The sequence below is a fragment of the Oncorhynchus kisutch genome, linkage group LG3 (genome assembly GCF_002021735.2).
Source record: "Oncorhynchus kisutch isolate 150728-3 linkage group LG3, Okis_V2, whole genome shotgun sequence".
Taxonomy (NCBI): domain Eukaryota; kingdom Metazoa; phylum Chordata; class Actinopteri; order Salmoniformes; family Salmonidae; genus Oncorhynchus; species Oncorhynchus kisutch.
The window spans coordinates 71,973,124-71,985,657 of NC_034176.2; the positions used below are offsets into that span (position 1 = coordinate 71,973,124).

At 41.3% G+C, this 12,534-nt stretch overlaps 1 protein-coding gene across 2 annotated transcripts in view; it reads left to right on the forward strand.

The window, feature by feature from the left end:
- Nucleotides 1–1,704: 1,704 nt before the first annotated feature.
- Nucleotides 1,705–12,534, forward strand: part of rras2 (RAS related 2) — a 43,354-nt gene continuing 32,524 nt past the window's right edge. Inside the window, exon 1 of one of the 2 annotated variants that reach the window (XM_020479635.2) lies at nucleotides 1,705–2,088. In XM_020479635.2, the coding sequence (XP_020335224.2) occupies nucleotides 1,987–2,088 (102 nt within the window). In that variant the 5' untranslated portion in view covers nucleotides 1,705–1,986. Of the gene's footprint in view, nucleotides 2,089–6,233; nucleotides 6,331–12,534 lie in introns of those variants that run through there. The other variant, XM_031813671.1, reaches the window with a different exon arrangement.

Genomic DNA, 12,534 nt, shown 5'->3' on the forward strand with positions numbered 1-12,534 from the left:
TGAGTTACAGTTCATATAAGGAAATCAGTCAATTGAAATCAATTAATTAGGCCCTAATCTCTGGATTTCACAAACTGGGCAGGGGCACAGCAAGCGGTGGGCCTGGGGGGGCATAAGCCCACCCACTTAGGAGCCAGGTCCAGCCAATCACAATTATTACAGACAGAGATACTCTTCAGCATCTCCCTCCTCTGATGATACCGCAGGTGAAGAAGCCAGATGTGGAGGTCCTGGGCTGGCTTCGTGACATGTGGTCTCTACAATTCTCTAAAACGGCATTGGAGGTGTCTTATGGTAGAGGAATAAGCATTACATTCTCTGCCAAAAGCTCAGGTGGACCATTCCTGTAGTCAGCATGGAAATTGCATGCTCCCTCAAAACCTGAGACATCTGTGGCATTGTGTTGTGACAAAACTGCACATTTTAGAGTGGCCTTTTATTCTCACCAGGACAAGGTGCACCTGTGTAATGATCATGCTGTTTAATCAGCTTCTTGATATGCCACACCTGTCACTTGGATGGATTATTTTGACAAATTATAAAATGCTCACTAACAGGGATGTAAACAAATTTGTGCACAACATTTGAGAGAAATCAGCTTTTTGTGCTTATGGACCATTTCTGGGATCTTTTATTTTAGCTCATGAAACATGGGACCAACACCTCGTTGCGTTTATATTTCTGTTTAGTGTAGATATGTAAACACATGCACCAGTATTACATAAAGTATTGCTATGCGCTGTCTGGGAGCTATATAACATTTAGGTCCTTCCAGAAACTCAAATATAGACCCACTTGTGTGCGTCACCAAGATCATTGTGGTCACGCATGCATGCCATTGCTACAGAACTCAGTTCAGCCCTAACAAACACACACACACACACACACACACACACACACACACACACACACACACACACACACACACACACACACACACACACACACACTTGAAATCAAATCAAATCACATGTAATTATTCACATACACGTGTTTGACAGATGTTATTGCGGGTGTAGAAAAATGCTTGTGTTTCTAGTTCCGACAGTGCAGCAATATCTAAGTAATATCAAACAAATTTCACAACATATACCCAATACACACAAATCTAAGTAAATGAATGGAATTAAGAACATAAATATGTTGACAAAGTGCCTTTGTGGGAAAGCTCTCACTCTGGGGGCCTTGATATTGGCCAACGGTGTCTGCGAGGACAGCGCTTCACAGCTGTGGAAAACAGACAGTGTCAAGCTGCAGCATATCTTCCCATTTTTTAAGGTAATACATAGAAATGAGCCAAAAGCCATCCCTCCAGGCCAGACTAAACTTGTCTTTCCCACTAACAATGATGTGCTACTTGGAAGATAGGCTTATTGATCATCCAGACCATCAGAGATTAATGATAGCTGCAAGTATGAAATCCATTACAATTACCATCCATCCATGTGTGGGCTGGATGGTGGATACTGTTAATTACATTAACATGGACATTAATACTGCATGACCTAATTGTAGCCTACTGAGGATAGTCTGTGCACGGCCAAAATTAATGCTTAGAAATGTTATTATTGGCACAGCACATAATGAAAACAATGGTAAGCCCTACATGACAGGAACATAGGTCGTAAAGTGAGTATTCTACAATGGTAATATTTAAATACCCCTCTAGTCGATGCTACTCATGAGAAGTAAAGTGCCCCTAGCGACGGACATTTGTATTGGACTAACTGATTACTGTTTCACATCTTAAAAACGCAGTGGTTAGCAACGCTGTTGAGGGCGTATGGATTTGGTCGGCCGTAGGTCAGTGAGCAGCATTGTTAATTCCTCTAGTCTGGAACAGATTGTAGACGCAGTTATCATTTCAGTCTAATAGGCTCGCGATTTTCCTTCGTTCCATTTTTCAACTGAAGGCCTTTCACTGAAAAGTGGGTGTCTCCTCACTACTGGTGTTCAGACAGCGGCGAGTGCAGAAGTGTGTCCTCGATGGCAGGGTGGAAGGACGGCTCGGTGCAGGAGAAGTATCGACTGGTTGTGGTTGGAGGTGGTGGTGTCGGAAAGTCAGCCCTAACTATACAATTTATCCAGGTTAGTAAATAGTCGGCCGTTTCTCCAGCCACTTTGCACGGAATGTTTGGGAATCTGGACGGAGGCTGCGAATGGGGATCCCACAAGTGTATGCTGGGGTTTAGTTCATTTTCTTCTCGCAAAAGTGGGCTACATTCGCCGAGGCCTGTTTAGCACAGAACATATTCTGTAAAAACACTTGAAATTGTGTTGGATACAATTTTGACTTTAAGCATATTTGTCAGTACAATGAATAACGCCAATTGGCAATGTAATCTCACTGGGCTATGGAAAGTAACTGTGGAATAAATAGTCTCACAATTGTGATTTAGGCTGAACTCTGATTTAAAACTGTATAACCTAAGTATTATAACATTCGGCTACCTGTACAATCTGTACAACCGAAATGAAAAAATACTTATTTGCAAAGTTGAGTTGTCAACATCTCTCTTGTTTTGGAGCTATATTTGGGTGGATCGTCCTGCCCGTTGCGGCGTTACATACATCAGTCTATAATTGTTGGCTACAATATAACACGTCGTTCAGCATTTCTGGGCCTGCTGTACTTGAAAACATAAATCTGAAACAAAACTCCTATGTAAACTCACATTGAACAGGCACATTGAACGTATTTTCCATCATACCCATTAGGTGCCGTATTGACAAATCTCTTGCCTACCATTTTTATTAATGTAGACAATGTTCATTATCAGACAATGAATATGCCTATTGAAAAATAGCCTAATAACGGTTTAGCCAACAGACTAACATTCATTTGGATCCCAAAAAATCTAAGTGAATCAGACTATGATATAAAGAAATTCCTACACATCCATAACTGTAAGTATATTCATTACAGAGAATATCCCTGCATGCATGCCTTTCTCTAACATTGATATCAAGTGTGAATCTTGATCAATCCCTTTTGTTGCTCAAACAGTTGCAGAGCAATGACAGCTGCTGCTAAAGACAGTTGTTGTTAAAGCCAGTGGACCAAGCAGCCATTGCCCAGCCACAGTTGTCCTTTATAGTCTTGTCAATGGCATTCCAACACACAGTGTGTTGTCCATAGGTACCCACACTTTTAACTCTTTGTCTTTCCCCTTTCACTATCAAAACCTTTATATTCACAGTTAGTTTCTTGGTGTAGCTGCTCATAAAAGTGTAACTGAGAATGAGTGGACAAGCGTTGGAATCCTCTTTGTGTCTTCAAAGAGTCTGTAATGCCAGGTCCTAATTCCAGGAGACTCGACAGGGGGCGGGCAGCTGCATGTCTAAAGTGACTGAGACAATAGTGGGGCAGTCAGCAACATGTGCTGCTTGGGGATTTTGTTGTGATCTGAAGGTCTAATAAGGTTTCAGAAAGCTCATTAAATGTATACCAGGGATGTTGGTCAGATCAGATTTCTGTACCACGGTTCAGCCATTCTGACCCTATTCTTCTTTGGAATGGAACAGTAGGCTAAGTATTGTATAAACACTTCAAAGTCCTTTAGTATTTTTAGCAAATACTTGCGTTTTGGTCCAAACAAGGAAATATGCACTGTTGACTTGTTCCAGTAGGGATAGGAAACAGTAAACCACAGTACAAGCGCCTTATTACAGTGTAATGAGACAGTAATGTGATTAATTACCATATGATATGAAAAGAATAATACTGATAGGACAGTAACACCAAGATAATGATAGACTGGTTATTACATTTTGTTTGAGCAACAAGATTGTTGTTTGTTAACAAGATGAGTAGAATATAGGGTAGGTAGAAGAAGACTGTATGCAGCTCAGCGATCAGCAGTTCACAGATATTTTCTGGATGATTGCTTTGTCATGGCAACGGTGCCTCTGGAGCCTTTAGTTGAAATTTGCAGGTCAGTCCGCACTCACTAAAGAACATTCATTTGGAAAATAAGACCATTTTTTTGTATGCACTTAGCATTTCAGAATATGTCCAATTCAGTCTTGATCAACACTCTTTACTCCTCTTTATAATAACCATACCACAACTGTGTTCATTGTGAATAGCGGTATAACATAATAATGTGCAACCATATCTTTTAGATGAGCGTCAACCTCTTATTTGTCCCTTGACATGCAAAGGAATTCCTAAATTTATACAGTATGTTAAATCTGTGAGAAATGAGTGCAGTATAAATGGCCTATATGCTCTGCATGCATAGTCTATAGCAGGGTTCCCCAACTGGTGGCCCGCTTGTTGGACATAAAGTACTGTAAAAACACCAGGAAATCAGCTCCAAGTCATTTTAATTTTGGAAATATTTTCCAAAGTATTCTCACACATAATAGAGAGATCTATATGATTGTAAACAAATGTAAGCAAGGCTTGAAATATATATATTTTTGGGTCAAATGTAGTTGGTGTGTTGACTGCATTCCTTTTCTTATTTATTTTGTATATGTCTGTGGATGTAAAGAAAAATGAATTTGATAATGTGTAGAATGTTGACATCATGGAAAGCGCCTACATCCTATTAGAGTTTTCTAGAAGCCGGCTGCCAGGGGAAAAGCCTCGCAGCTGGCTGTTGAGTCCAGACTTTCCCATCCAGATCTATGGAGGTGTGGAGGGTCAGTTGGGGTGGGGGACAGAGTGTTGTCTGAGTCATGTTGGGTTAATGACCATGGAACAGCCGGAATCAGCGCCTTTGGAAAAGGAAGTCCCTCCACTCCTGTTCGTTTTCAATGGACCTCCTAGATTTGAAAAAGAAAACATGAGCCGCAGCCTGCCTAACTGGCTGGGCTTGTGGGTGTGATTGTGTGTGGTAGTGTGCACTTGATGGAATTGGATAAGATTTACAGGTGAAAAAAAACCTGACACCCCTTTTACAATAAAGGGATTACAGAGATACATCCGAATCTATAGAGAAATGTAAAGCCTCTCTCCTATTAAGCATACTGTCTTGGCCCAATTTGAGTGGGATGAACGACAACAAAAACTTTCTTGGCTCAGTAACCATGTTTCCATCCACAGTTTGTATGCGAGTAAAGTCATACCGTATAAAAAAAAATCTCGACAGCTGTGATGGAAACAGGAAGTTTCGGTACAATTTTATAGATGTCGACAGATCAATAGTTCGTTCGACTTGGTGGGATCTTTTTGTGTCGGCAAAATGAATAATGTGAGAAATGGAGGTGAAAACACCTTTATGCGCAAATATGCAGTTTATTAGGCTACAGATGAAATAAGTTATGAACTTCACAGGGTGGTGAAAGTGCACAATGATCTTGATGCTCCTTTCCAATAAATCTCATGGGTCTTATTCTGGTGATCGATGCTTGACTGCCATTTTGACAAATACAAACATTCTTGCTCTTATCCATAATAATCTCATCATATAGACTCCCTGCACAGTCTACCCACACTGTGAGCTGTTGGATAGAGCGCACATGTCAAGACCAGAGTAGACACATTTTGTATTTAATGCAAGAGTTTTTTGTGACAAAACTATAGGTAGAGTTGAAAATGTAATGGAAACATTGAAGTTCAGATTTCTATTCGGCACATGAAAACTTAAGCGTGCACTACGTCGTCACGCACTGATTTTATCTCAAACAAGTCCATTTGGTGGAAACACACCACTGTATTTTAGAATATTCTCATGAAAATCTGTCGCCAATTGGATGGAAACCTAGTTACTGAAACCGTTGTAGTGTATACTAGACTAGTCACACAATTGCTGAAGTGAGGGTCCTTTTACAGTGCAGGGAGGATGATGTCACTCTACAATAACAGAGTGACAGGGCAGGCAGGTCATCGCCACTGGGAGTAGTTGAAGTAAGAACACAGCCAAGCCAAGCCAATGATTAGAATGGCAGAAAGGTGACATAACATTGAGTCATCAGACAAAAGTTTTGGAACACAGAGTGTTATTCAACAGATGGAAAACATGACTCAATGTGGGGTGGTGGGGTTCAAGCCATGATCCCATATCTAATGTCACTCATTTGTTTGACCGAAGATATGTACAACATTTCTGCTATGGTTCCTTTGTGGAAGTTATCATTAGCAACCATGGCACCTGTGGGAGTGAAATGCTATCTTCTCGCCAGACTGGATGACATAGTAAAACATGGTGTTGCATGAACACACAGCTGCTAATATTAGCCCTTATCACTGACTCTCTTTCATTTCTGCTGGAGTTGACTCCCCGCTGTGTGATTCAGTGCGAGAGCACAGTATCCAGCCTGATAGAGTCATGAAGGATTAGATACAGACCAGTATGATCAGAGGTTAAAGACACCTAAACAGTGAGTACTTAAGTGCTCTCTTTCTTTTTTGCTCTCTCTACCCCCTCTCTCTCTGTCTCATTCTGAGCATGGTTTTGATTACTGAGATGAGGTCATTTAGGAGAAATGCTGCTGCTCTGGGTTCTAATTGAATAAATACAGATTAAGCATGTGGGCGTTCTTTCCTGGACATTTGCAGGCAAGGTGTGTGTGTGTGTGTGTGTGTGTGTGATGGGGGTTCGGGGATTGTTTCATGCACATTTCTCTGAAATAGACGCAGCGGGCTAAGTAAAGTGTTTGCAGCAGTGGTGATGGAGGTGTGCATTCCCACACACCCAGGACAAGGTGGCTGAGTACCAGGTAGTGTGGAAACTGACCCCAACCAGCACACTTTAAAACTATTTTTGGATATAGTCAGTGTTGTAGCATTCTATCTAGCTTGGTGATACGTCACATACCATATACCACTGATACATTTTGGTTTGAGCTGGTTTTTCATTTCCTTTGAGGGAGTTGGTAACCCCACACATTTAGCTGTGTGTGGGTGTTTGGTAGTGCTGCCAAAGTGGGTGGTGAGGGAACATTGTTGGTTTTGTTCTCCAGGAGGGTCACCTGTTGATTTCTCACAGAGCTGGCTCATTGACTGAGCGTTCCTGTGAAGTGAACCAGTATGCGCTCATAGCAGGGAAGTCATTTTCACAGCACTTCATTCTGAGCTACTTAAACAACAACTCTCCTGCTTACATTGCAAAAAAGTCCTGTAGAAGTCATTTTCCAATTCCATATGGGTGTTGTCAGAGGGAGAGAAAATGCATACATTTCCCTCTAACCTAAATGTTCTAATTTGATGAACACGTTATAATGACCATACACATTCCTATGAATGTATTTGTGTGATAGTTTTGAGTGCATGATGCAGCACAATGTTTGCGCAACATTGTAATCATGTTTAGTTCTTAAAGGCTTAGACTCAAGGGTTAAGAGATAACGTTGAAATTATTTTGGTTTTCAATGACACAAGTCTGTGCTGGTCTCTTACCCTAAAGCAGGTGTTCCCAATTAGATTCAGCCGTGGGCCTATTGTTTTCTTGAGTGGAGGGTTGGGGGGCCGGAACATCATTATAAATAATTTAAAATCACTTTGAGCTGATTTCCTGGTGATTTTACAGTAATGTATTGATTCTTTGCTCTGAGCTTAGGGGGGCCAAATAAAATCGTCCGAATTTGGCCCGCGGTCCGCCTATTTGGGAACCGTGCCCTACAGGATAAGGAATGATATAATACCAGTCTTTAACTTGATATTAGATTGAGTTTGAATGGGGATCTAATCACAATTAAACCCATTCAGCAGGTCTTGCAGTTGGTGTCTGTGTACCCAGAGACTGATGTGATGTTATTCTGAGCAAAGATCAGGTTTATTATAGATGTATCATTAGACTGGGTGGAGTCAGGTTTCTCTACTATCTTTGTTTTCTGTCCAAACATCTAACATTTGTACCAGGCAGAACATGGTTACAGAGGTCGACCGATTATGATATTTTTCGATACCGATACCGATTATTGGAGGACCAAAAAAGCCGCTACCGATCAATCGGCCGATTGTATTTTTTTACAATTTATTTGTAATAATGACAATACATCAATAAAATCAATTTAGCCTTAAATAAATAATGAAACATGTTAAATTTGGTTTAAATAATGCAAAAACAAAGTGTTGGAGAAGAAAGTAAAAGTGCAATATGTGCTATGTAAGAAAGCTAACGTTTAAGTTCATTGTTCAGAACATGAGAAAATATGAAAGCTGGTGGTTCCTTTTAACATGAGTCTTCAATATTCCCAGGTAAGAAGTTTTAAGTTGTAGTTATTATAGGACTATTTCCCTCTATACCATTTTGTATTTCATTAACCTTTGTTCTTATAGGCACTTTAGTATTGCCAGTGTAACAGTATAGCTTCCGTCCCTCTCCTCACTCCTCACTGGGCTCGAACCAGGAACACAACGACAACAGCCAACCTCGAAGCAGCGTTACCCATGCAGAGCAAGGGAAACAACCACTCCAAGGATCAGAGTGAGTGACGTTCGAAACACTATTAACGCATGCTAACTAGCTAGCCATTTCACTTCGGTTACACCAGCCTCATCTCGGGAGTTGATAGGCTTGAAGTCATAAACAGCGCAATGCTTGACGCACAACGCAGAGCTGCTGGCAAAACACACGAAAGTGCTGTTTGAATGAATGTTTACGGGCCTGCTTCTGCCTACCTCCGCTCAGTCAGATACTTAGATACTTATATGCTTGTCTGCTCAGTCAGATTATATGCAACGCAGGACACGCTAGATAATATCTAGTAATATCATCAACCATGTGTAGTTAACTAGTGATTATGATTGATTGATTGTTTTTTATAAGATTAGTTTAATGCTAGCTAGCAACTTACCTTGGCTTACTGCATTCGTGTAACAGGCAGTCTCCTTGTGGAGTGCAACGAGAGAGAGGCAGGTCGTTATTGCGTTGGACTAGTTAACTGTAAGGTTGCAAATTGGATCCCCCGAGCTGACAATGTGAAAATCTGTCGTTCTGCCCCTGAACGAGGCAGTTAACCCACCGTTCCTAGGCCGTCATTGAAAATAAGAATGTGTTCTTAACTGACTTGCCTAGTTCAATAAAGATTAAATAAAGGTGTAATATATATAAATAAAATCACGATTTCCGATTGTTATGAAAACTTGAAATCGGCCCTAATTAATCGGCCGTTCCGATTAACCTCTATTACATAGTAATGCTGATCATAACATAGTACATTTCAATAAGATCAGATCAATGATAAACTCACTGTCCGTGGTCCCTGTGGTAAAGAATAAGGCAGGAGATCAACTCTGACTGCTCTTTTAAAAAGTTTATGGAGGACCACTTCCTTGTTGCCTGGGTAACAGACCAGAACCTGGCATAGTGCCAATTCTCACTCCCTGGGCAGGGGTGTCGACTAGCACGGACTTTGCTGATAACTATTTTATTGAGGTAAAATGTACTTGCCATGACTGTGATATGTGGTTGTCTCGTCTAGCTCACCCTAAAAGGGGTACATTTTTACACAATTGGAAATTATGGAAAAATTACACTTTCTGTCAAACAGTAACACTTCTTATTTTATTAACCTTTTCTAACACAAGTAAATGGTTTAAATGCCCCAAAATAAGCATATATTTTAACACATTTCTTTCCATTCAAAGTGTTGTGTTTCTGTGAAACAGACAACAGCACAAAGGGCAAGAATTAATTTTATTTGACCTTTATTTAACTAGGCAAGTCAGTTAAGAACAAATTCTTATTTTCAATGATGGCCTAGGAACAGTGGGTTAACTGCCTTGTTCAGGAGCAGAACGACAGATTTTTACCTTGTCAGCTTAGGGATTCGATCTTGCAACCTTTCAGTTACAAGTCCAACGCTCTAACCACTAGGCTACCTGAAGGTAGAAGAAGGTAGATACAACAATACATCACACAAACCAGCCACAACTGTCAGTAAGAGTGTCCATGATTGAGTCTTTGAACAAAGATGTTGAGATAAAACTGTCCAGTTTGAGTGTTTTGTTGCAGCTCTTTCCAGTCGCTAGCTGCAGCAAACTGAAAAGACGAGTGACCCAGGGATGTGTGTGCTTTGGGGACCTTAACAGAATGTGACTGGTAATCTGACATACCGGTATGACCTAAGATAGCCACGAGATATAGGCGATATGGTCACCGGTGTCATCAGACTTTTAGGTCTAACTTTGGAACGCTGTGGGCTATAAACACATTTCCAATTGCATCTGAAAGATGACTCTCAACTTGGTATAGAGACATTGACTAGAATCTAAATTAAAGTAAATGTTTATTTATTCATTTTACTGGCTGCCACACCCCCCCAGGGACCACATCTGCGGTGGCCTCATATCTACAGTGCATTCGGAAAGTATTCAGACCCCTTGACTTTTTCCACATTTTGTTACGTTACAGCCTTATTCTAAAATTGATTTAATCATTTTTCCCTCATCAATCTACACACAATACCCCATAATGACAAAGTGAAAACTGTTTTTTTGAAATAAGTATTCAGACTATTTGCTATGAGACTCGAAATTGAACTCCAGTGCATCCTGTTTCCATCCTTGAGATGTTTCTGCAACATGATTTGAGTCCACCTGTGGTAAATTCAATTGATTGGACATGATTTGGAATGGCACACACCTGTCTATATAAGGTCCCACAGTTGACAGTACATGTCAGAGCAAAATCCAAGCCATGACGATGAACAAACTGTCCGTAGAGCTCCGAGACAAAATTGTGTTGGCATAGATCTGGTGCAGGGCACCAAAACATTTCTGCAGCATTGAAGGTCCCCAAGAACACAGTGGCCTCCATCATTCTTAAATGGAAGAAGTTTGGGACCACCAAGAATCTTCTAGAGCTGGCCGCCTGGCCAAACTGAGCAATAGGGAGAGAAAGGCCTTGGTCAGGGAGGTGGACATGAACCGATGGTCACTCTGACAGAACTCCAGAGTTCCTCTGTGGAGATGGTTGTCCTTCTGGAAGGTTCTCCCATCTCTGCAGCACTCCACCAATCAGGCCTTTATGGTAAAGTGGCAAGACGGAAGCCACTCCTCAGTAAAAGGCACATGACAGCCCGCTTGGAATTTGCCAAAAGACACCTAAAGTACTCTCAGAACATGAGAAACACAATTCTTTGGTAAAACGAAGATTGAACTCTTTGGCCTGAATGCCAAGTGTCACATCTGGAGGAAACCTGGCAACATCTCTATGGTGAAGCATGGTGGTGGCAGCATCATTTGGGGATGTTTTTCAGCAGCAGGGACTGGGAGACTAGACAGGATCGAAGGAGAGATGTACAGAACAAAGTACAGCGAGATCCTTGATGAAAACCTGTTCCAGAGCGCTCAGACAGGGGCAAATGTTCACCTTCCAACAGGACAACGACCCTAAGCACACAGCCAAGAATGCAGGAGTGGCTTTGGGACAAGTCTCTGAATGTCCTTGAGTGACCCAGACAGAGCCCGGACTTGAACCCGATCGAACATCTCTGGAGAGACCTGAAAATAGCTGTGCAGCGACGCTCCCCATCCAACCTGAAGAGGATCTGCAGAAAGAATGGGAGAAATTCCCCAAATACAGGTATGCCAAGCTTGTAGCGTCATACCCAACAAGACTTGAGGCTGTAAGCACTGCCCAAGGTGCTTCAACAAAGTACTGAGTAAAGGGTCTGAATATTTATGTAAATGTGACATTTCAGTTTTGTTATTTTATACATTTGCAAAAATAAACTGTTATTGCTTTGTCATAATGGTGCATTGTGTGTATATTGATGAGAAAACGTAACGTTTTCTGTAACGTAACAAAATGTGGAAAAAGTTAAGGAGTCTGAATACTTTCCAAATGCTTTCCGAATGCACTGTATATCTTTTCAGGGTACATACATCTACACCTGTGCCAAAATTGGTGTTACTATTGAGTTACTATTGAGTCCACATGTTCAGCTTAGCCACGCACCACTAGTATACAAAATAGATGACATTTTTGACCCCTGTTGGTGATTTTAGGGTTAAGATTAATGCATTAATTTTAAGTCTGTAAGTCTGCTAAATGACAAAAATGTAAAGATAAATAATAATGGGACTGGGATTTGAATGGACAGGACACCCCCGCCCATCTGCATGCAGTGGGTAGGAGAGATCTTCTCTGGTTCAGACCAGAACAGACCCGAGGACAATCGTACCCAAACCCGAATGGACCCGATGACAACCAGACCTAGACCCAATTCGGACCAGACCCGATTGGAACCGAGTGACAAAAAAATGTGCCAAATTGCTCTTCTGGTTAACAAATACGTCTTTAAATTTTGGCTAGGCCTTCTATAAGTTAAGAAATTCACCTTTATTAGCGTAAAACAAATATGCAATAGCCTATGCAAATCAGTGGTCTGGTGGACTCTGGTCTATCAGCTGTAGTTACATAGACCTGAGACCCACTGACAATCAAACAGGACCCACCTGAGGGAAATATGAGAACTTTGGACCTGGTCAGGTCTCGGGTATTCAGGTTTGGGTCTCGGGAATCAGGTTGGGATGGACCCATGAAGACCTCTAGTGACCCGTGAATACCTCTAGTGGGTGGTGTGGTCCATGTTCACTGAGGGCAGGCCTTTCCATTGGCTCCTAGTGAATAAACT